General features: G+C 45.6%; 1 protein-coding gene across 1 annotated transcript in view; it reads right to left on the bottom strand.

The window, feature by feature from the left end:
- Window positions 1-184: 184 nt before the first annotated feature.
- TRPM1 (transient receptor potential cation channel subfamily M member 1) overlaps window positions 185-19,633 on the bottom strand; it is a gene marked incomplete at its 5' end in the record, with an annotated part of 29,823 nt that continues 10,374 nt past the window's right edge. Inside the window, 18 exons of the mRNA XM_081964515.1 lie at window positions 185-2,198; window positions 2,951-3,083; window positions 4,163-4,365; window positions 6,269-6,413; window positions 7,569-7,589; window positions 8,760-8,952; window positions 9,966-10,217; window positions 10,554-10,682; window positions 10,900-11,031; window positions 11,387-11,503; window positions 11,721-11,949; window positions 12,241-12,533; window positions 13,286-13,315; window positions 13,427-13,567; window positions 15,949-15,999; window positions 16,680-16,814; window positions 17,535-17,708; window positions 19,293-19,393. Of these exons, the coding sequence (XP_081820641.1) occupies window positions 968-2,198; window positions 2,951-3,083; window positions 4,163-4,365; window positions 6,269-6,413; window positions 7,569-7,589; window positions 8,760-8,952; window positions 9,966-10,217; window positions 10,554-10,682; window positions 10,900-11,031; window positions 11,387-11,503; window positions 11,721-11,949; window positions 12,241-12,533; window positions 13,286-13,315; window positions 13,427-13,567; window positions 15,949-15,999; window positions 16,680-16,814; window positions 17,535-17,708; window positions 19,293-19,393 (3,710 nt within the window). The 3' untranslated portion in view covers window positions 185-967. The remainder of the gene's footprint in view (window positions 2,199-2,950; window positions 3,084-4,162; window positions 4,366-6,268; window positions 6,414-7,568; window positions 7,590-8,759; window positions 8,953-9,965; window positions 10,218-10,553; window positions 10,683-10,899; window positions 11,032-11,386; window positions 11,504-11,720; window positions 11,950-12,240; window positions 12,534-13,285; window positions 13,316-13,426; window positions 13,568-15,948; window positions 16,000-16,679; window positions 16,815-17,534; window positions 17,709-19,292; window positions 19,394-19,633) is intronic.

Below are 19,633 nucleotides of genomic sequence, written 5' to 3' on the forward strand. Positions count from 1 at the left end.
TACTTAAATAAACCATTTACTTTCTTTGTAAAAAAAACAACAACAACCCCAAAACATTATTTGGGATCCAATGATGGATCTGGTCAATGAACTAGGCTCAACCCTGGAATCTCAAGCTCCACTCATCTCTTCATATTTCCCAATGGCACCTCTTGGTTACTAGCTGAAAAAATGCCCTCTTTGTTTTCCCATCCCGTGCCCAGAAAACTGCAAAGCTGCCCTTCTTTTTCCTTTATTTTTTAAAGCATCTTTAAGCAGCAATGTAGGATGATGGCTAGAGGAAGCTGAACTATCCGATGCTCCTTACTGCCAAGATTCCATGGTGCTGTAAAGAACAAAAGAAGAGCCTTCTCCCCTTGGCTTCAGCCGTGGCAGCATGATGCCAGAAGGAGGAAAGAGAAAACAGAAAACGTTCTGCACTGGTATCAAAGGAGATCATACTGGGAAGGGTTCCTGGGGAGAGGGGGTGGTGGACATTGAAGGTGTCTCTGTATGCAAATATTTGGGGAAGGGGAGGGGAGGGGAGGGAGGGAAGAAATATTAAGCTGTCATTCCATCATGTCTGTTCATCTTTCTTTATCTCTGCTGTGTTTATCCATTCACTGAGTCCTCAAGTTGGAAGAGGAAATAGAAACCATCACGTTGGTTCCACTGCTCAATTCAGGGTCCAGATGAAAGCCTCTCCAACAGGCCAGCTGTCTAGCCTGTGCTGGACCACCTCCAATGAAGTGGATTCTGCTCTTCTCTTGGTCATTCTTGTACCACTAGAAGGTTTTTCTGATGTCCAGTTGGAATCTGCCTCCCTCTGTCCATGATTGAGAGCACGCTGCACAAGAAAATGAGATCACAGGTTTGGTCTTCTTGTCTGTAACCTCATGTCAGGTCATTGAGAAGTCCTTTATTGTCAAGGCCTAGCAAAGACCCTCAAATCTATCTCCTGTGGCTCACTCATCGAAAAAGGCCAGGTTTAGCATTCGGTTTCTGTGGAAGGTTTTTCTTGTTTGATTTTCCGCTCCTCCGTTGGAGATCCAGAAGGTATCATCAAACTGCTGATGCTACTGGCATGTCCTGGCCTATTTAGCCTCTCCTTAATGGACTTGGTTCTCTGAGAACGGCTGTGTAAACTCCTTGACCGACCAGGTGGATATCTACCAGTTCTTCCTGACTTCACCGACTGTCTGTTGCATGATGGCCTCCTCTGGATGAGTGGTGAAGACACGGGGGAGAGACTGAGACCTTCAACTTTGCCGATCTCACTATCCTCTTCAGGGCTGGCCAGCAAATACTTTTGCTCTCCTTGATCCTCCAGCTGAGGCACAATACCTGGATATTTGGGAGGGGGCTCATCATCCATTTTTTGCTGAAGTTCGTACTTCCATTCAGTAGTCCACTGCTGAACCGCAGAAGGGCACATGATAGTCCTATATTCTTGGTCCATCACTGTCCAGTTATTATGCCTGCCAACCGATTCTCCGCTTTGTGCAAAAATAAAACTCCTTGACTTCATTAGGGCGGCATGAGAAGCGTAGCCTGTTTCCTTTGGGTAGTATCTCCTCGCTCTAGGCCTGTCCAAAGGGTAAGAGGTGGTGGATTCCAGTTTGGTCTTCCCTAGAGGTAGCTGGGCATTCTGCAGAGCCCGTTGGGTTCCAGACCGTCTATTCTCAATACTATCCATTCGCATAAGAGATTGAGATATGGACTCATAACTTGGAGACTGATCTTGTGGGTCTACTGAAGTGGAATACGAGCTAGGGGCAGCCTGAGTGACCTCTAAGGTGTTCTTACTTTCCATAGAGGTCACTGCATTTGGGCCCAAGACAGAACGGAGGCTTTCTTGACGTTCTGGAGACAGCTGCATCTTGGAATCTGCTTTATGCAACGCCAGCGCTGGAGACATCGGAGTGGGCAAGGTATCACAGATCAGCTCATCCGTCTGGTAGCGATAGATGCTGTAACTATCCGAACTATTCACGCTGCTTTGCCTCAAAAGACAAGTCGCGTCACATTCAGAGGAGGCCCGAGAGCGTGGGAGAGTCAGCTCCGACGTGTCAATGCCGGCCAGTTTCTCCAGAGCAATTGCCATGCGGCCAGAGGTGTCTTCCAGCTGAGAAAGCCGAAGGTCCACCGTCTGGAGAGAAGCTTTCATGAAATGCTCCCTTTCGTTCACTTCTTCTAATCTCATCGACATGTTTTCAACCCTGGAGGGTGGAAAGAAACGGATGGTTCAGCAAACGGATGGTGGATGTTCTCCTAATGACCAGTCTGGGACAACAGAAGTGAGGGGAAAATGCCTTTGGTTCTTACCAGGGATTTAATTAGTTTAACTGATGGATTCTTTGTTGATCAGGGCAACATCATAAAAGAAAAACAAGAAAATAAGAAGAGAAGAAATGAGGGTCAAATAATTTAGTGGGGTCAGGTATTTGACTGGACAACTCAAACTTTTCAAGAGTAGCCATTTAACTTTTTAATAAAAGCTGACTTTTTGAGCTGGAAACTGTGACTCTCATGTAACTGCGTTGGGGTCAGGCCCTTGAGGTGTCCAAGCGTCCACTGCCCAGTCATAGGTTCCAAATTAGGAAGGGGATTTAAATAAAGGATGGAAGCAAAATATGAGAGCATTAAAAAATAAGGAATTGTGAATCAATCAGTTGGACTTGTTCAAGGAAGAATCTTGGATTCGTGAAAAGCAACAGTTTCCATGACTTTCAGCAGACAAGAAATGTAACTAGGAAAAATTGTCCCTTTTTCCAGTTTTAACAGGAGGACTCAGAAGTTAGTGCTGGAAGATAATTTTCAATTGGTTCCCAGATTTGACCTGGGTGAGATCTAGAAGCCAAAACATTTAACTTTCAAACACTGTACGTTAACGTGGACACATAAATGGCATTTCTAGGAGAAAAATACCAAAATGCTTCCAGCCGGTATTTTCTTTTGCTTCCTTGGGTACCTTTCAGAAGTAACTCGGATGCGTTCGTCATTGGAGGACTGCTCTTCATCTTCTTTTTCTCGAAAATATTCCTCCACACATTGTTCCTCGAATTCGTAGAGCTTCTTCAACTCTTCATCGCTTAGAAACAGCTCTGAAACGGACAGAAGGTACAGAGTTACCGAGTCGTGCTGTTTTGTTCTGGCAGGTGCTTTGTGGGGAGCACCTCGCAAGGGGTTTTGAAGAAGCAACAGCTGTCCTCCGCCTTTTCACAATACTTCAAAGAACAGAGGGAAGGGCACATTTTTAAGCTGCTATTTCATGTCACCTCTGCTCTGTTGTCATCAGGCTGAAACATGGCAAGGGAGCAGGAGCAGGTTTGCTAGAGATATTGATTTAAAGCTTTGGAGGAGGTGATGGTAGAGAACATCATTAAATGCCACTAACCTATATCCATCTTGCTGTGAGAACAATAATGCAACTGTTGGGCTGTCAAAATAATGAATGGAAAGCAAGCCTGCGATATTATTAACCCAGTTTTGACCACATTTACTCATAAACAATCTCATCCAATGAGTGGAGACTGCCTAGGTCCATCCAACCCTCAACAAGGTGCAGAAGAATCCATGGAACCATCCGTGAAACGTAGCCCCTAGCTTTGTCTTAACAGTCTCCAAAAATGGAGAACCTAGAGATCATCATAGATGGCTTGATGGGTTTTCCGGCATACTGAAGAGAGCTAGAGGAAGACTGTGATGTCTTCTGGCTCTGTCATTCTGTGGTTCTAGGTCATCCATGGAGGGAAGTTTATGGGTCGTGGAAAAAATTATTTGCAACTTATCATGGGAGAAGCTTGTAGCCCAACCTCTTCCTTGTTCTGCTGGTTTCCTGATGGTGGGGGGCGGGGGGGACATACATCGTTGTAGGCAGGAAACAGACTCCCAATGTCTATGAAGATTCTCAAGTCCTCCAGGTCATGGTTGACCCAAAGGTGCTTTTTCAAGAGGCAACTGGACTTTCTGGTTTTTCTCTGAAGACGTTTTGCTTCTCATCCAAGAAGCTTCTTCATCTCTTCAGTTTCTTCTTCAGCTGAAGAAGCTTCTTGGATGAGAAGCAAAACGTCTTCAGAGGAAAACCAGAAAGCCCAGTTGCCTCTTGAAAAAGCACCTTTGGGGCAGACTGCCCAATGATTGGAGATTAAGTGCCTGCTAGAAAGTGATGTTCTCCCCATACTCAGCCCACGATCCCGTTCGTCCTGGTCCCCTTCTTTGTGCTTCTTCCAGCGGCAGCAAACACGGACAATGATGATGTACAGGTGGCTGAAGATGATCATGGGGGGTGGGAGGACGGGCCTGTCGTGGAAAGTCATGATCAGCTGATAGCGCTGGAATTTCCAGACTTGGTTGGAGATGGATTTCACCTCAAAGAAAGTGTTGCTGCAAGAGAGAGAAGGCCACCGTTCAGCCAGGTCACTGCAGTAGATCGCTCTACCACAAAGCTAGGATTCGTCTACAGCAGGGGTTTTTGTAAACCCGTGCCAAAATTGTGCGCGCACCTGTGATAGCGTACCCACGCGTGCCCCACACCCACAATGCAAGGTGCCCTGCCCACTTGCGCATGCACGCACGAACCTTCCGCGGGGGGAGGCTTCAAGAAAGCCTCCGGAGCCTGGGGAGGGCGTTGGGTCTGTTTTTCACCCTCTCCAGGCTCCAGTAGCTTTCCTGAAGCCTGGGGAGGGTGAAAACGGCCTCCCCCACCTCCCCGGAGGCCCTCCGGAAGCTGGGAACGGATTGTTTCTGAAATTCCAGTTGGCCCGTTGGGCCTGGTTTTTGGCCTCCCCAGGCTCTGAAGGCTTTCTTGAAGCCTGTGGAGGCGAAAACGGCCTTCCCCAGCCCTCCAGAAGGACGACAATCAGCATGCATGCCGGAACTGATGGCTCGTGTGCCGGCAGATATGGCTCTGCGTGTCACCTGTGGCATGCGTGCCATAGGTTTGCTGTCACAGGTCTAGGGTGCCTAGAGCAAGGGTGTCCAAACTTGGCAAGTTGTGGACTCCAACTCCCAGAATTCCCCAGCCAGCAACCAGAAATCCAATGGGAAACCCATGATGGCCCAGCAATGCATGAGACCATCTCCTATGGTTGAACATTTGGCAAGGAGTAGCAATATCATCTTACACCCATCCTGGGCCTGTTGAGAGGGGTCTTCAGGTGCCTGCCTTATATCTCTTCTTTCCAGTGTGATTTGCACAGGTAAGATAATGTCAACTGCATGACCCAATTTCTAGAGGGATGGTTTTATTTACCGACCCTGCACACAACCATCATTGGGTCAATATTTACAAACTAATGCTTGAACGCTTCTCTCTCTCTCTTTATCTCTCCTCCAGGCGCCTGAGAGAATCAGCTGTGCAACTGGCACCCAGTTCCCTTTGCAAACACATGCCCTTTTCAACCATTGGGCACTCAGCTGCGGGCAACAAAATAAAAAGCGGCTTGTTGTTGATTTCAAAGAACAACAACACCCAAAATGGACACAGACACATTTATCTAGGCCTCTACATTTGTGGCCAGGGCAGAGCAAGATAAAAATGTGAGATGGAAATATGGCTCAAACCTTCTTTTCTGCAAAGAGTGGATGAGACTGAATGTTAGTGGGAGATGCGCCCATCGAGTGCCCATCTGTGCCCACCACTGTTGTGATGGGGAACGAACAGAGAATAGCTTGCACAATCTGGCAACACAGGTGGCTCTCAACGTACGACCACAATGGAGCCCAAAATTTCTGTTGCTAAGTGGGACAGTTGTTTCACCCCCCTTAGACGACCTTTCTTGCCACATTTGCCAGGGGAATCACTGCCATTATGAAGTTAGTAACACAGTTGTGTTGCTTCCCCGTTGCGTTTGCTTATCAGAAGGTCGCAAAAGGGGATCCCATAACCCTGCCACACGGCAACCGCCATAAATCTGAGTCAGTTGCCGAGCATCGGAATTGTGATGATGGGACCACGGGGATGCTGCCACGGTCGTAAGTGTGAAAAAGAATCCTAAGTCATTTCTATTTCAGTGCAATTGTAACTCTGAATGGTCATGAAATGAATTGTTGTATGTTAGAGAACTACTTGTAGTTAACAACTTGCTTGTGTTCCTGTGAGCACACAAAATAAGTGGCATCGATGGCCGCATCTCATGTGCCCTGTCTTCTGCTGTGTTTGTTACCTTACTGTCTATCAACTCACATGCGTGAATTCTGTTTTTGGCCAACAGTCGTGTGGATCCTGCCAACCGACACTGGGGATCTTTTCGATTGGAAGACCAGGGGAGGAAGATGAAATACTCACTTAAAGACAGCAATCAACAGGTTGACCAGGAGAATGTTGGCCACCAGCAGGTAGCAAGCCATGATGGCAGGAGTCAGCCAAGCACCAGGGATACAAGGGGGGAGCCGTTTGCCATCCTCATCGTAAAGGTTATCCCCACAAGGAGCTGGGAAGGAAATTGGATTAGTCTTCACAACTGGGGCACAGAGACAACTCTTCTGTAGAAACGGGGAGGCATAATTCTGGAGGCATCTACGAAGGTTCTCCATCCTTCAGGTCATGGTTGTCCCAAAGCTGCTTTTTGCAAAAGGCACCTGGGCCTCCTTGATTTATTCTTTGAAAAAGTTTTGCTTCTCATCCAAGAAACTTCTTCAGGTCTTCAGAAATTTATTGAACGAGAAGCGAAATGAAAGGTCCAGATGCCTTTTGGGGATGATACTGGAGGCATCTATGGAGATTCTCCATCCTTCAGGTCATGGTTGTCCCAAAGCTACTTTTTGCAAAAGGCAACTGGACTTTCTTAGTTTTTTTTCCCCTTGCAAACGTTTCGCTTCTCATCTAGGAAGCTTCTTCAGTTCTGAAGAAGAGACCTGAAGAAGCTTCTTGGATGAGAAGCAAAATGTTTGCAAAAAAAAAAAAACCCAAGAAAGTCCAGCTGTCTTTTGGAAAAAGCAACTTTGTGGATGATTATGGAGGCTTTGGGCCCCCACTGAGGTGGCCATCAAGAAACTTTTCCTTAACTACGGTGAAGGGGAAATGTCTCCCACAAATCTTTGAGGCTTCCTGGATGTGAATTTCATGGTCTGGATGGGTGCCAACCTCATCTCTGGAGTGAGCGTGATGCGGGTGGATTTTAAGGGGCATCTAAGACGCTAGGAAGTACCTACTCAGACGGTTGAACAGAGCTTCTTCCTTCTACCGTGGGGGAGAAATGTCGGGTTCCCATCGCTCCCCGCCAGCCCAAGAGAACAGAAGGTGTGACAGATGGAGGAGCTACTGCCACCAACCCAAATGCAAGAATAGCATTCCGTGTAATCCGTTGCTTAGAGAGAGAACAAGCTGAATTCTCATGCGCTGCTCATCCACCACCGTGCAGGGTGGCCACCAACCATTGCAAGCTGTGGGGTTTTGGCAGCTGGGCGAATGTAAGATGCATGTTGAAAGCAGCCTTGGTGTGTGTGTGTGTGTGTGTGTGTGTGTGTGTGTTGGTGTTATACAGCTGAGCTGAACTCAACCTCAAAGCACCTGATGAAGCAAAGGAAGGAATCTCCTACCCAAAGGGGTGGGGGGCGAACAGCTTTGGATTCATTAATCAACTTACGATTGATCTCCATGGCATAGACTAGCGCAGCATTGCGAAAGCAAGGAACGAAACAAAAGAAACGGAATTAAAAAGAGAGGGAAGAAAGGAAAAGAAAGGAAAGCACGTGGCAGAGATTAGGGAACTTTTCAGCTGCCAGAAAGAGAGACGGTGGGGCAATATTTTTAATGGGCAAGAAAGAGACTCCGGAACAATCGCTTCGTCATGTTCTGGAATTTCCTTTGCTCTTTGTCTTTCCAAAATATCACTCGTGACAGCAGGCAGATGATCGTGCAAAATATAGGTATACATATATATATATATATTCTAGCTATTTCCATGGGGTGAAGAAGGAAAGACTGTGGTGACGGTCAACACAAGCACGGAACATCACTGGGGAATCACAACACAATGGACTGCAAGGCCATCCTGGGAAGGCTGCCATCTCCGGGAAAATGTTGTGGGCGTGCAAACCAAACTCTTCCCAATTAGCAATTGTGATGCTCCACATTCAGAGGCTAGCAAGATTTTGATCGCGCCCATTGATTGCAGCTTGTGAAGCCACAGGGAGTTTTAAAAATTGACTATTTAATTCTTGTCTTTCTCAGGAAGCTGAACTGTGACTTGGGAAAAGGGGGTCTTTATGAGAAGACCAGAATATCCAGTCCAACACTGGAAGCTTTTAAGAAGAGATTGGATAGCCATTTGTCTGAAGTGGTGTAAAGTTTCCTGCCTAAGCAGGGGGTTGGACTAGAAGATCCCTTCCAACTCTGTTATTCTTATTCTGCCATTGTTTCCCAAATGCCAATAAGAGTCTTTTAAGCAACTCGGCTATAAAAAGATGCAAAGGTGACTTCCCAAATCCAGAAAAGGAGGAACGAGACCTTTTGTGAGAAGTCCAAAACTTTCCTTCTTCAAAGTAGGCCTTGGGTGGCAAGTCTATATCCCTTGGGCTTTGAACTTTGAAAAATGGCTTCAAGACAACAAATGGCTGAATGCACAGGAGAAAAAAATGGATGGAGGTCATCTTGTTGAAAGGAAGGATTTCTTGCCTTTCAACCTGACAAAATGCAAGGGATTTCCTCAAGGTGGGTTGGGAGAAATGACCAAAGTAAGGATGCCGTCAAAGGAAGAAAAGGTTCCAAACTCAAAACGGGTCAGGGATTCCTTTGAATCGGATCATCTGCCTGAAGACAGGAAACAGAGTCTTACTATGAACTCTGCTCTTACGGTCTATCTGATCAGCAAAGACCTCCCCATAAATCATCCAGTAGGGCATGTAGAAGATGTTACGGGCCAGTCTCCAGGTGGGTTCTTCGTCGGGGTGGAGGATGGCTTGGCGAGCCACCCCAAAACTCATCAGGACCACCAGCATGATGACCACAAAATACAGCATGTCAATCATCTGTCCAAGAGAAGAACTTGGGTTAAGAGCCTGGGATGAGGTTTTAGTGGAGAATCAGTGGGAGCAAAGACTCAGGACAAGAAGCATTTACAGCCTCAAGCTTTCATCTCAAGGAAACCTTCAAGAGCAATCTAGGGAGAAGTAGGCTCCTGGACCCCTGGACAAGGTCTCCAGGGGCAGCAGGAACATCAGTTCTGGATGTTTGCCTAAAGAACTTTACATTAAGGCAGTGCTTCTCAATTATTTTCTGTCATGCCCCCCCCTAGGAAGAAGAAAACATTTCGCGCCCCCCGTAAATAGTATCATGTCTATAAAATTGTTATAAGTACACCTCTGCATAACACTGTATCCTTATTAACGTATAAGAGAATAAAAAAAGAAAGAAATGTGGATCAATTTACAACAAAGAATAGCTTTATTAAATGTAGCAGAAAAGATTTAAAGGAGCACAGGATTTAAAGGAACACAATATTAAAAAAAAACTTTAACCTGCAAAACAAAAATATATAAAATAATTTGAGCTGAGCCCCCCTTTATGGAGCCTCGCGCCCCCCCCTGGGGGGCCCGCCCCACTATTTGAGAAGCACTGCATTAAGGTAACCCACCAGAGGACCTTCAAAGGGAATGACTGCTCTGTTGTCATATGGGAGAGATGATCCTCTTTCCCCAGTTGTAACCTTTCCATGATAATGACATGAAGAAGCAGTTTCCTAGCACAGAAGATGGCCAGATGTTCCTCTTTTGAGATCAGTCTTAAAAGGTGGAGACGAAAGAAACTGTTTAATGCAAGGGCAGGGACTTTGGTTTAACACTGATTAATTGGGATGGTCAGACCCGAAGAGTAATGATAGGAGACAAATTGCCCAATCAGGTGATGCTAGAGACCCCATAGCATAGGTGATGTCTAGATCCTTCCACAGGTTTCTTGGTCCTTCCTGTTTTCAGGTACCCCACACTGTTTCTTCCTTCCTGCCACTGTCCTCTGATGCATGGGACCACCTGCATTTACCTACCATCTTCCCAATCATCATGACGTAGGGTCCCAGGTATTTGTTCACACCAAAGATGTCCAGGACACGGATGTACCAGAAAATGATGTCCACACAATAGATCACTCTTCCGTAATTCATGTAAGGTGGGTTTTGCAAGCGAAGAACAGCTCCGATCAGAAACACAGAGATGGCCACCAAATCCGTGATGTTCCAATATTCTTGCAGCCACACTTTGATTTTCTGACTTAGCTTCCCTGGTTCTGACATCAAAATCTGAAAATAAAGCAATTCAGGTGTGGGTGGAAGACAGAAGATAAAACTGGAGAGGGTAGGGGGTGAAGAAGAGGAGCAGGGTTTCTGTGCTTCCGCATATTACGAGCAGCAAGTCTCAAGGTGGGATGATCTCAAAGTCAGTTTCCTTCTCCTTGCTCCTTTGTTCCTTCCAAAGTGTGTCCTGGACTTTAGGCCCTAATTTCCTGATATACCAGTTCATGATAGAAAGATACCAAAACATGAAGACGTTGTTTTCTCATGTGTGAACTTCCTTATTTCGGCATCTGTCCAGGTTAAAGATTTTAGAGGACCCAACACAGTGCTAACTTTACTCACCTCCCTGACTTTCTCTAAAGCCAGAGTCAAGATGTAGGAGATGACAACCCATTCTTGGATTGAGGGCCACCGTTCCATCCGGACCAAGATGATGTAATTGAACAGCATTAAGTAGCCCAGGTAGCATATCTGAGGATGAGATCATGCAACTAATATCTTTTCTGCTCTGTCAGAGGGCCATAATAAGACTTTCTCCAAGAACCACAAAATTTAGATTCAAAAGAGACCCCAGAGGACATCTAGCATAATCCCATGCTCAAAACAAGTCTCTGGTCCAGTAGACAGAGACTGAACTGTCCCCTGATGTACAATGACAATAAAGGCTGTACTAGATATTTCTACTTACTGTATAAAACCAGAACTTCACAATTGGTGCGTTATAGAATTCACAGATCTTGGTTCCAATGGGAAGACCCTTCTGCTTAGTCTTCCCGCCCTCCTCATCTCCTTTTCGTGATCCAGCATCGGCATTGGCATCCTGGAAGACAGACACAACCAAGCAACCGATCACCCCCAAATATAATCCAATTCTCAACAAAGAGAGGGGGAACAGTTCTCATTGCTAAGTGGCTTTCTTGTTTCTCAAACAGGCTCCCACCAAGCCCCAGAACACTTCTGTTTTATGGGACATAGTTCTAATTTCTTGGATGAATTTTCACCTCTGGTTCACGAGGCCGAGGATTGGAAACTTTTGCAAAACCTGCTGGTTCAAAAGTATGTAAAAATGGATGGAAGAATGAATGTATCCATGATGAGTCCCTCTAAAGAAAAGAACAAATTGAGTCCTTGAGTTGACTTGAGTTTACTCTACACTAGGAAAGAGTGACACTGACCGCATTCTCTTCCTCCTTTTCTTTCCCAATTTCTTTTTCACTGAATGTTTGATACTCATCATTGGTCCGGAATTCCAGGAAGAGGATGGTGGGAGGGAGGAGGATCCCCATGATGACCTGAGTGGAGGAAAAGAGGGCGGGAAGTCATCAAATAGTTATTAAAGCTTAGGGGATCCTAGAGGCTGATTTTCCCTGGCTAGATATTCTCCAGCTGCATTGGTCTTGTGATTCCCATCATCCCTTCATGTTCAAGGGAACAAAAAACTGGAAAGGGGGCAGCTGGCATATTTATGTATGGCTAATCTCTCTGGAGGAACTCATGGTCTACATCTACCTGAAGACCTGGGTTTTTACGCATGTGCAACCTTCCCATCCACATGTCAGTCAACAGCATCTGGCTGCAAGTGTGTGCAATGAAGTCCCGATGCTTGGCTGCCACTGCAAGCTTCAGGCAAGTAGAGTTGCTCCAGTTCTTCAACTGATAGGTCAAGAGTTTCATGGCCACCTGCTCATCATGCTTGTAGGACTGGTCCAGCAGCTCCACAGCCAACTGGCCAAAATCCCTGAATAAACCAAGAAAGCAGGAACCAGTCAAGGATATCATCTCAACTCTTATTTTGTCCAACAGTTTCTGGACCAGTATTACTCAACATTGTCAACTTGAAGGTGTGTGGACTTCAACTCCCAGAACTGCACAAGCAGCCAACCTCACACAATCCAACCAACCAACCAACCAACCAATACAGAAGTACCATTTTTTTCAAAAGGGGCAGGAGGAGAAGATGGATTGTGTTGCTCCTTCTGAGGACACGGTTGATGTTGCCTACAACAATCTCTTGTGCCTTTTGACTCACTTGGAGTTGTTGTCCAGATCTTGAGAGATATCGTCCACAAGCTCGCTCTCCATACACTCATGGGCCATGGCTTTGTAGAGCTTACAGGCCACTAAAGCTTTGGCCATGGCTTCTTCTCCACGCTGCCACAAAAAGAGGGCCATTTTTTGTCTCTTCATCAAGACTGCCCAAACCATGAGCTCGTGGAACGGGTATTGGAAACGGCTGACTTCCGGATCATCCACATCAATGTCAATGTCTTCTTCCTTCTTCTTCTTCTTCTTCTTTTTCCCTTTGGTGGGAGGCTCATCATCCTAGAAAGAAGTAGCAGAGTTGAAAGCACCTCTTGTTAGTCCCGGTCTTCTGCCATGATCTGCAAACGATCTGGTTAATGGGTTCGTTCCTTCATTTATTAAATTCTTCGCCTGCCTTTTATTACTTCATGCACTAAGAAAAAAGGCCATGCAGTTTCATCAGAGATCTCCAGAACAAGGTGAGAAATGCTAGCATGCTGAGTAGTTATGCTTGCAGATATTCTAAAGACCAGGGCATATTCTTACTCACGTGTCATGCAACTATCCGACGCAAATTCCCTACACATGCTGTGACATGGAAACAATTGAGTGCAATACTACAACTGAGTCGGTGGCTAATACGTTGACACGTTTCTTAGCCACTTGGTACCTTCAGATGAGTTGATTTCCTCTCCCATGACGACTAAGCGGCATGGGTGCAATCCTGCAGGGGAATGCTGGTTGGGGAATTCTGGGAGTTGAAGTCCACCTATCTTTAAATTAATTTTAATTAATTAAATTAAATTAACCTCAAAATCAGTATTTGCAATGCTTTCACAGTTATTTGTGGACAGGAGCAGAGTTGGCATGGGGTTGGGCTAGAAGACCTCCAAGGTCCCTTCCAGTTTTATTCTGAACTAAGTCTGCCTCTCTCGGGGATCTTGCTGGTTAAAATGGCCATCAAAAGTAAGATCTTTTTTAAAAATAAAACTTGAAATGCTTAATCTTTATTTTTTCCCCAGAGTTTCCGCTCATATGCAAGAAGAACTTACCTCCATGCCTAGAAGTTTAAGAGCTTTAGGCTGCATGTTGAGGGGAAAAAGAGGAAGAAAAATGAGGTTTAAAGTCATCATTTTCCATAATTATTCTGTGAAGCATATTTTGCAAAATATATAGATATATATTGGCTTTACCCGTTTAGGTCCAAAGAGATTGTTGTAGAGGGTCCGGAAACTCTTCCGTGTATAGTTGCAGCGATACGCCCCACCCATCAGATACTCTAGGACCAAGCCGATGTCGATGAGGCTGATATGATAGTCAGGGGGCAGATTTCCCTAGAAAGTCACCAAAAGGGATTTGTTGAAGGAGGCTGAGCAAGGCAGGCCAAGAAACAAGGCGGTCCTGGTTAGGCTGCAACCGGAAAGACCCCAGAAGAGGGCTTAGCATAGAGCAGGGAGGGTGAAGGGCTGCCATGTGGACCCATCTCTGCGGGCACACGAGCAGTTGCCCAGGACAGCTGCACTGTGCATGCATGCACGCCTCCCGCTGGTCGGCTGATTTTCTGGTCTCTGCTGGGAGACGCGCATGCATGCATGCATGGGGGGGTTGCACGTGCATGCACAGGGGGGATGGAGGGGAGGTGGTGCACACCCCCACGCCCCATTTTGGTCCCAAGAGGCATCAAGGAGGCTGCTAGCACCAAAACTGGGGTTGCACAAGCATTTGTGGGGGGGCATTGAATTATAAATGTTGGCACATGCGCTCATGCTTTTGGCACCCGAGGGAAAAAAGGTTTTGCCATCATGGGCATAGAGAGATGTCCTGCCTTGGCAACTTTAAGACCTGGGGACTTCAACTCCCAGAATTCCCCTGCCAGCCAGCCACTCTCTCTCAGCCCCAGGAAGAAGACAATGGCAAACCGCTTCTGAAATCTTGCCAAGAAAACCGCAGGGACTTTGTCCGGGCAGTCAAAGCTGACTCAAAAAGACCCCCTTCCCCAAATAAGGCAAACAAGGAAGCAGAAACAAGGAAAGAGAATGTCTAACAAGCAACAATGCTGATATTTCAATATAGGAGCAGACAGAGCTCCCCGCCTCTCGCGTTGAAGGAAGTGGATTTCATTCCTTTATTTATGAAATGATCTTTTGTCCGTCCCTGGAGCTTCTGCTTCTGAGAAGGACCCGAAGACATCAAAGACGCCCCCTCCCGATGAGACATCTGTCCACCAGCTCCAAACAATCCGAAGCTTGTTGAAGGGCCAGGCGTGGTAAACAAGTAGGTGGGACAACCTTGGAGGTCACTTTGCTGAAGATTATGAACACTTCACTTCAAACCTGGCCCACTTCCTGGAGCTTTGATCTCAGCACAAGGCTTCAACTGTTTCAACGGGGAGCCTTTCGGGTTTAAACGAGAGCGATGGAGGAAAACACGGGGCAACCGCAAAGAGACACGCAAAGTGAGCCCTTCGGCTTTCAACCGTCCAAATCATGCAGGTTGTCGTGACCAATCCGTTCTTCTGGGAACTGTGATTTTTAAGGACAGCGACAACCGAAGCATCTTAGTTTGCTCCACTCCGTTCCTATTATGCATCTTTATCATGCTTTCCCTCGTTTTTTTCTCCTCGGGCACCAAAAAGCTCCAAATACAGCTAGTAGGATGATCAGATCTGGGTTAAAAGTAAAGGTATAGGTTCCCCTCGCATATACGTGCTAGTCGTTCCCAACTCTAGGGGGCGCTGCTCATCTCCATTTCAAAGCCGAAGAGCCAGCACTGTCTGAAGACGTCTTCAGTGGTCATGTGGCCGGCATGACTCAACGCCAAAGGCTCACGGAACGCTGTTCCCTTCCCACCAAAGGTGGTTCCTATTTTTCTACTTGCATTTTTTATGTGGTTTCGAACTGCTGGCAGAAGCTGGGACAAGTCACGGGAACTCACTCCGTTACAAGGCCCTAGGGATTCAAACCGCCAAACTGCCAACCTTCTGATCGACAAGCATAGTGTCTCAGCCACTGAGCCACTGCGTCCCTTTTAAATCTGGGTTACAAAGAGTTACAAAGGACCAATAGGTGGCTGTAAAACATTAGTTTTCTGCATTCTTTGCTGCCCCCTAGAGGCTCAGCTTTTCACAGCCCATAGCTGGCTGCCCTATTAAAACCTTCAGCATCCAACCCTCTGATACATTTATTTTATCCAACTTCTAAACCAATTTTTAAATTTGCTTTTATGGGGGGGGGGACCCTCTAAGAGAAACATACATTTATATGTGTTTTGAGGGGGGGACAGAGAGAGCCCTCTCCCCAAAGATTTGGTTATATTTTTCCACCAAAAGCAATGTTTCTTTTCCACTTGTGAAACTAAAGATGGAGAGAGCTAACATCCCTGCAGCTTTCTCCCCCCCCCCCAAAAAAAAGCCAAGATATCTTCGCCCAACTCCGTGCTGTTCCCATTGCACAGAAGGAATCATTGCTCATACAGAAGAGTGGATCGGTCCACCAGATATTAAACCCAAAATAACTTTTGCAAACAGGTCAAATGAAATGCAGAGTCTTGACCCTACTAGGGATTTTTCGAGAAATATTTGGGAGAGGAGTCCTGGCCCAGCAATCGGGTATCTTCCCATTTTGCATTCACTTTTCTTTTTGAGGTTAGAGTTGAAATAAAGGTGAAAAACATTTTTTGTGAATCCCATTTCGCCCCTCTGTATTTTTTAATTTACCTTTTTCACGTCTCTCACAATCACATGCAAATTGTTTGGTGGGCCAAGCCTCTGAAAAACAGAACATTGTAGTAGTCTTCTTTTACGTTGGGTGATTGAAGGCATTTCTGTAGAGTTTGTGCAAGGCATTGAGACATAAACATAGAATATCAAGGTGTTTACACAACCTGCGATGCCCAAGAATAAAATCCCTATTTTGGCTTAACGCAAAGACCTGTTTGATACAACATCGCATGATAATGATAGGGTATCATCATACCTTGGTAATTCCCCCTCAAGCTCTATCCATCTTTTTACCTTTCAATTCTGCTCTCTACCTTCTTGACTTTGGAAGAATCATGATGGATATTTCATTTCCAAGTTGACCTGCTATCTCTGCTAGGTCTCTTCCACTGGAGCAGTGCTTCTCAACCTTGGCCACTTTAAGATTTGTGGACTTCAACTCCCAGAATTCCCCAGCCAGCCCTGTTGAAGTCCATACATGTCTTAAAGTTGTCATGGTTGAAAATCCTCAGCCTATTTCAGAAGGAAGACTCACAAGATCCATTCTACCGAGTCTAAAAGCAGCAGATGATTCCAAGAGTTAGAAGAATCCACCCCAAGATCCTTCACAACCCTCCAGGAAGCTTCCTTGGTTGTCCTACTCCAAACTCCACCTGATGGGACATGTCCTTAGCCAACAAGGTGGTTTTAAAGCAAGGTTTAAAAAGGAACTTGCGAGTGTCACTCACCGTGTTGTAAAGCTCTTCCAGCCGTGGGATGGTGAGGAATCTCTGCATGTTGACCCCATTCTCAATCAAAAGCTTCACAAAATCCACCCGGTCCAGGACAAGGGCATCCAGCATTGATTGTTCCAGGGCATTTACCTAGAAAAAATGCCGATAACAAGCATATGTTGAGGGAGCATGGCCCATAAATGCAAAAAATACTGAAGCTGGTGGAAAATATGGAGGTAACCTTGGCAAAACTGGGTTAGTTTGAGATTCGGTTTCTTGTTTTATGGCTTGGGGTTCTGTGAGAACCTCAACCTAACTCACTTTGGGGTTAATCCATTCTAAAAAATTTCCAGGTATGGGAGAATCATCAGGGTTGGTGCCCAGAAAGAATCATCTTAGGACACTTTCTGGGCATTATTTTGCACCACGAGAAACTGTAGAATGAAGCCAATAAATACAAGACCAAAGGGATGGAAGATCATTCAAGAGAGATCCAACCTAGAACTAAGGAGAAATTTCCTGACGGTGAGAATAATTAATCAATGGAAGAGCTTGCCTCCCAAGTTGTGGGTGCTCCATCCCTGGAGATGTTCAAGAAGAGACTGAACAGCCATTTGTCCAGGGTGGTACAGGACCTTCTGCTTGAATACGGGTTAGATCTCCATGGTCCCTTCCAACTCTGTCACTCTATGTTCTACATTAAGCCAATGATCACAAGGACTAGCAAGCAAACAAAGCACCTGGAAGGCACCTGGTTCAGAGGAGTTTTAATGCTACATGCCTAGGAAAAGGTTCAGGTTGACGTAGATAAAAACCCTCCTCCAGCCTTGGCCATGCTGAAAGGAGCCACCAAGACCTTGCCAACCTCACCCAGTTCAAGAGTTCAAGTTTCCTTGGATCCAGCTCTTCTTCCGGTTCCTCTTTCTGCTTTCCACCTTTCTTTTTCCCCTTCCCTTTCCCTCTTCCTCCTTTTGCTTGAGGGGCGGGAGATTTCTTCTCCTTTTCCTGAGGTGCCCCATCTGCGGGAGCCAGACTTCCCAGGGGCTGGAGAGGAAAGAACACGAGATAATCTCCTTATCTATCCTTTGCATATTCCCCTCCATTTCAACAAATTTCAAATCTGTTTCCTTCGTTTTAGTTTCCAAATCCAAAGCCAGATGATCAACTTTGCTGTCCACCTTAAGAACAACTTCTGACAGACCTGTGGCTAAAGTGTGTAATTTTTTATCAAGTTGATCATGTTTTTTAATGGTATCCTGAACCATTTCTTTAACCTCCTTAATTTCTTTGCGTAAAAAAGCATTTTCTTCCCTTATAAAGTCCTTGAAATCCTGATAATTTATTGTAGCACCCGATGAGGCTTTTTGTTCCGTTGCCATAATTAATAATTCTTACAGCCGCCTCTAGCTGTCACCATTCAATTAACTTTCGTTTTCCTTAGGTATTCAGCTGTAAATTAATACTTGCAAATGTTTCTTTCTAAGTTGCTCGAAATTAAAACTTTGACATTTAAGTAGTTCAGGTTATGTAAACTGGCTTAAAGATTGTTAATAGTTAGGGTTGTTTCAGCCGTTCCGCCTTTACTGCCCTGGCTATCAGCAGGTAATTAGCTTTCGTTTTCTGTAGGTTTTCAGCTATAAATCAACGCCATTTTGAATCCTTTGTTCTAAGCCCACACCTCTCGAACTCAGCAGTAGCGTTCTTTTCAAAGAGATTTTTTTTTTCTTCCCCCAATTAAAACTTAAAATACTTGCAAAAGTCTTGCTTTCTTCTTGGGATGTTAAGATGTTAAGATGTTAAGGCTGTTCCCGGTGACTGGTTCTGCTAATTAGCAGAGGTTATCAAAAAGGCAGGAGAATACAACAACTGCGAAGGGGGGCAAACCTCGTCGGACTCCGGACTCCGGAGGGTACACGAGGGCTCAACCCAGCAGCTGAATCTCTCCCTCATAAATTCCAAGAATTTACGAGTGTCCGAGGTGTTAAAGATCGTAAAAAAACACCTCTAACTGTCTCTTGATCTGACAGGCTCAAAAAAAAGCCTGCCATCGGCACCAGGAACAACCGGAAGTCACTTTATGAGATTTATATTGTGTGGAGGGGGGGGGGGTGAAAAGGGGGAAAATTTGTTTGTACAAAACTCTTTTAATAAAAAAAAGAAGAAAGAAAGAACACGAGACACATAGTTGAGTGTCGGAGGGGGGGGGGCGGTTTAAGAACAAGGGACTCCTTTCTCTTCAGCCTCCAGCAGAGATGATCTGAAGGTCTCCAGTAAGTGTGAAAGGACACTGGAGGTCCTCCTTTCTCTTCTCATGCAAATTTGGCTGGTGGAATTGCAGGAAGATCTGGTTGGACAACCCAGATGTGATGAGGGAGAGAGGCTGAAAAGTAGGCCAGCTGCAATGCAAGGCCTTTTTCTTATTGCTGCATTGTGTAGACTTCTGGCAGCAGCCTGGACTGGAGATGGTTAATGCCAAGAACAAATCCCTCTGGTTATGGAGAAGAAGGCTAAGATAACTAGCACAAGAATTCTACCAAGGATTCTCCTATCAAAGGTAAAACTCTGGTTCTTTTTATTTATTTATTTTAGATACCAAGAGGAGGAAGTTTGACTCTAAGAAATCTTTACCGGCCAATGGTGCCCAAAGACGAAGATCTGGCTGCGGGCAATATCTACCCGGTTCCAAGCCAAAGCTAAACTGAGCTGATCTGGTGCAGAGACGTTGGTACCTAAGGAAACAAGCAGGGTCAACGTTTTTGTACCAATGCAAGAAAGGACTGGTGCAGTGGTGAAATGTAAAAAACTCCCCATGAGTTCATGAAGGCAGAATCTCTTTGAAGGATCTGGAAAGCTTCTCTCCAAGGTTCTTCCCACTTGGCCTGAGTTGCCCTTTAGGAGAGAAGCTGTCAATGGACTTGACTTCTCTCTCTCCATTGTTCAAGTCTCCCCTGCCTTCCATTCCTTTCTCA

The sequence above is a fragment of the Natrix helvetica genome (genome assembly GCF_964273705.1).
Source record: "Natrix helvetica genome assembly, chromosome: 12".
NCBI classification, from domain to species: Eukaryota; Metazoa; Chordata; class Lepidosauria; order Squamata; family Natricidae; genus Natrix; species Natrix helvetica.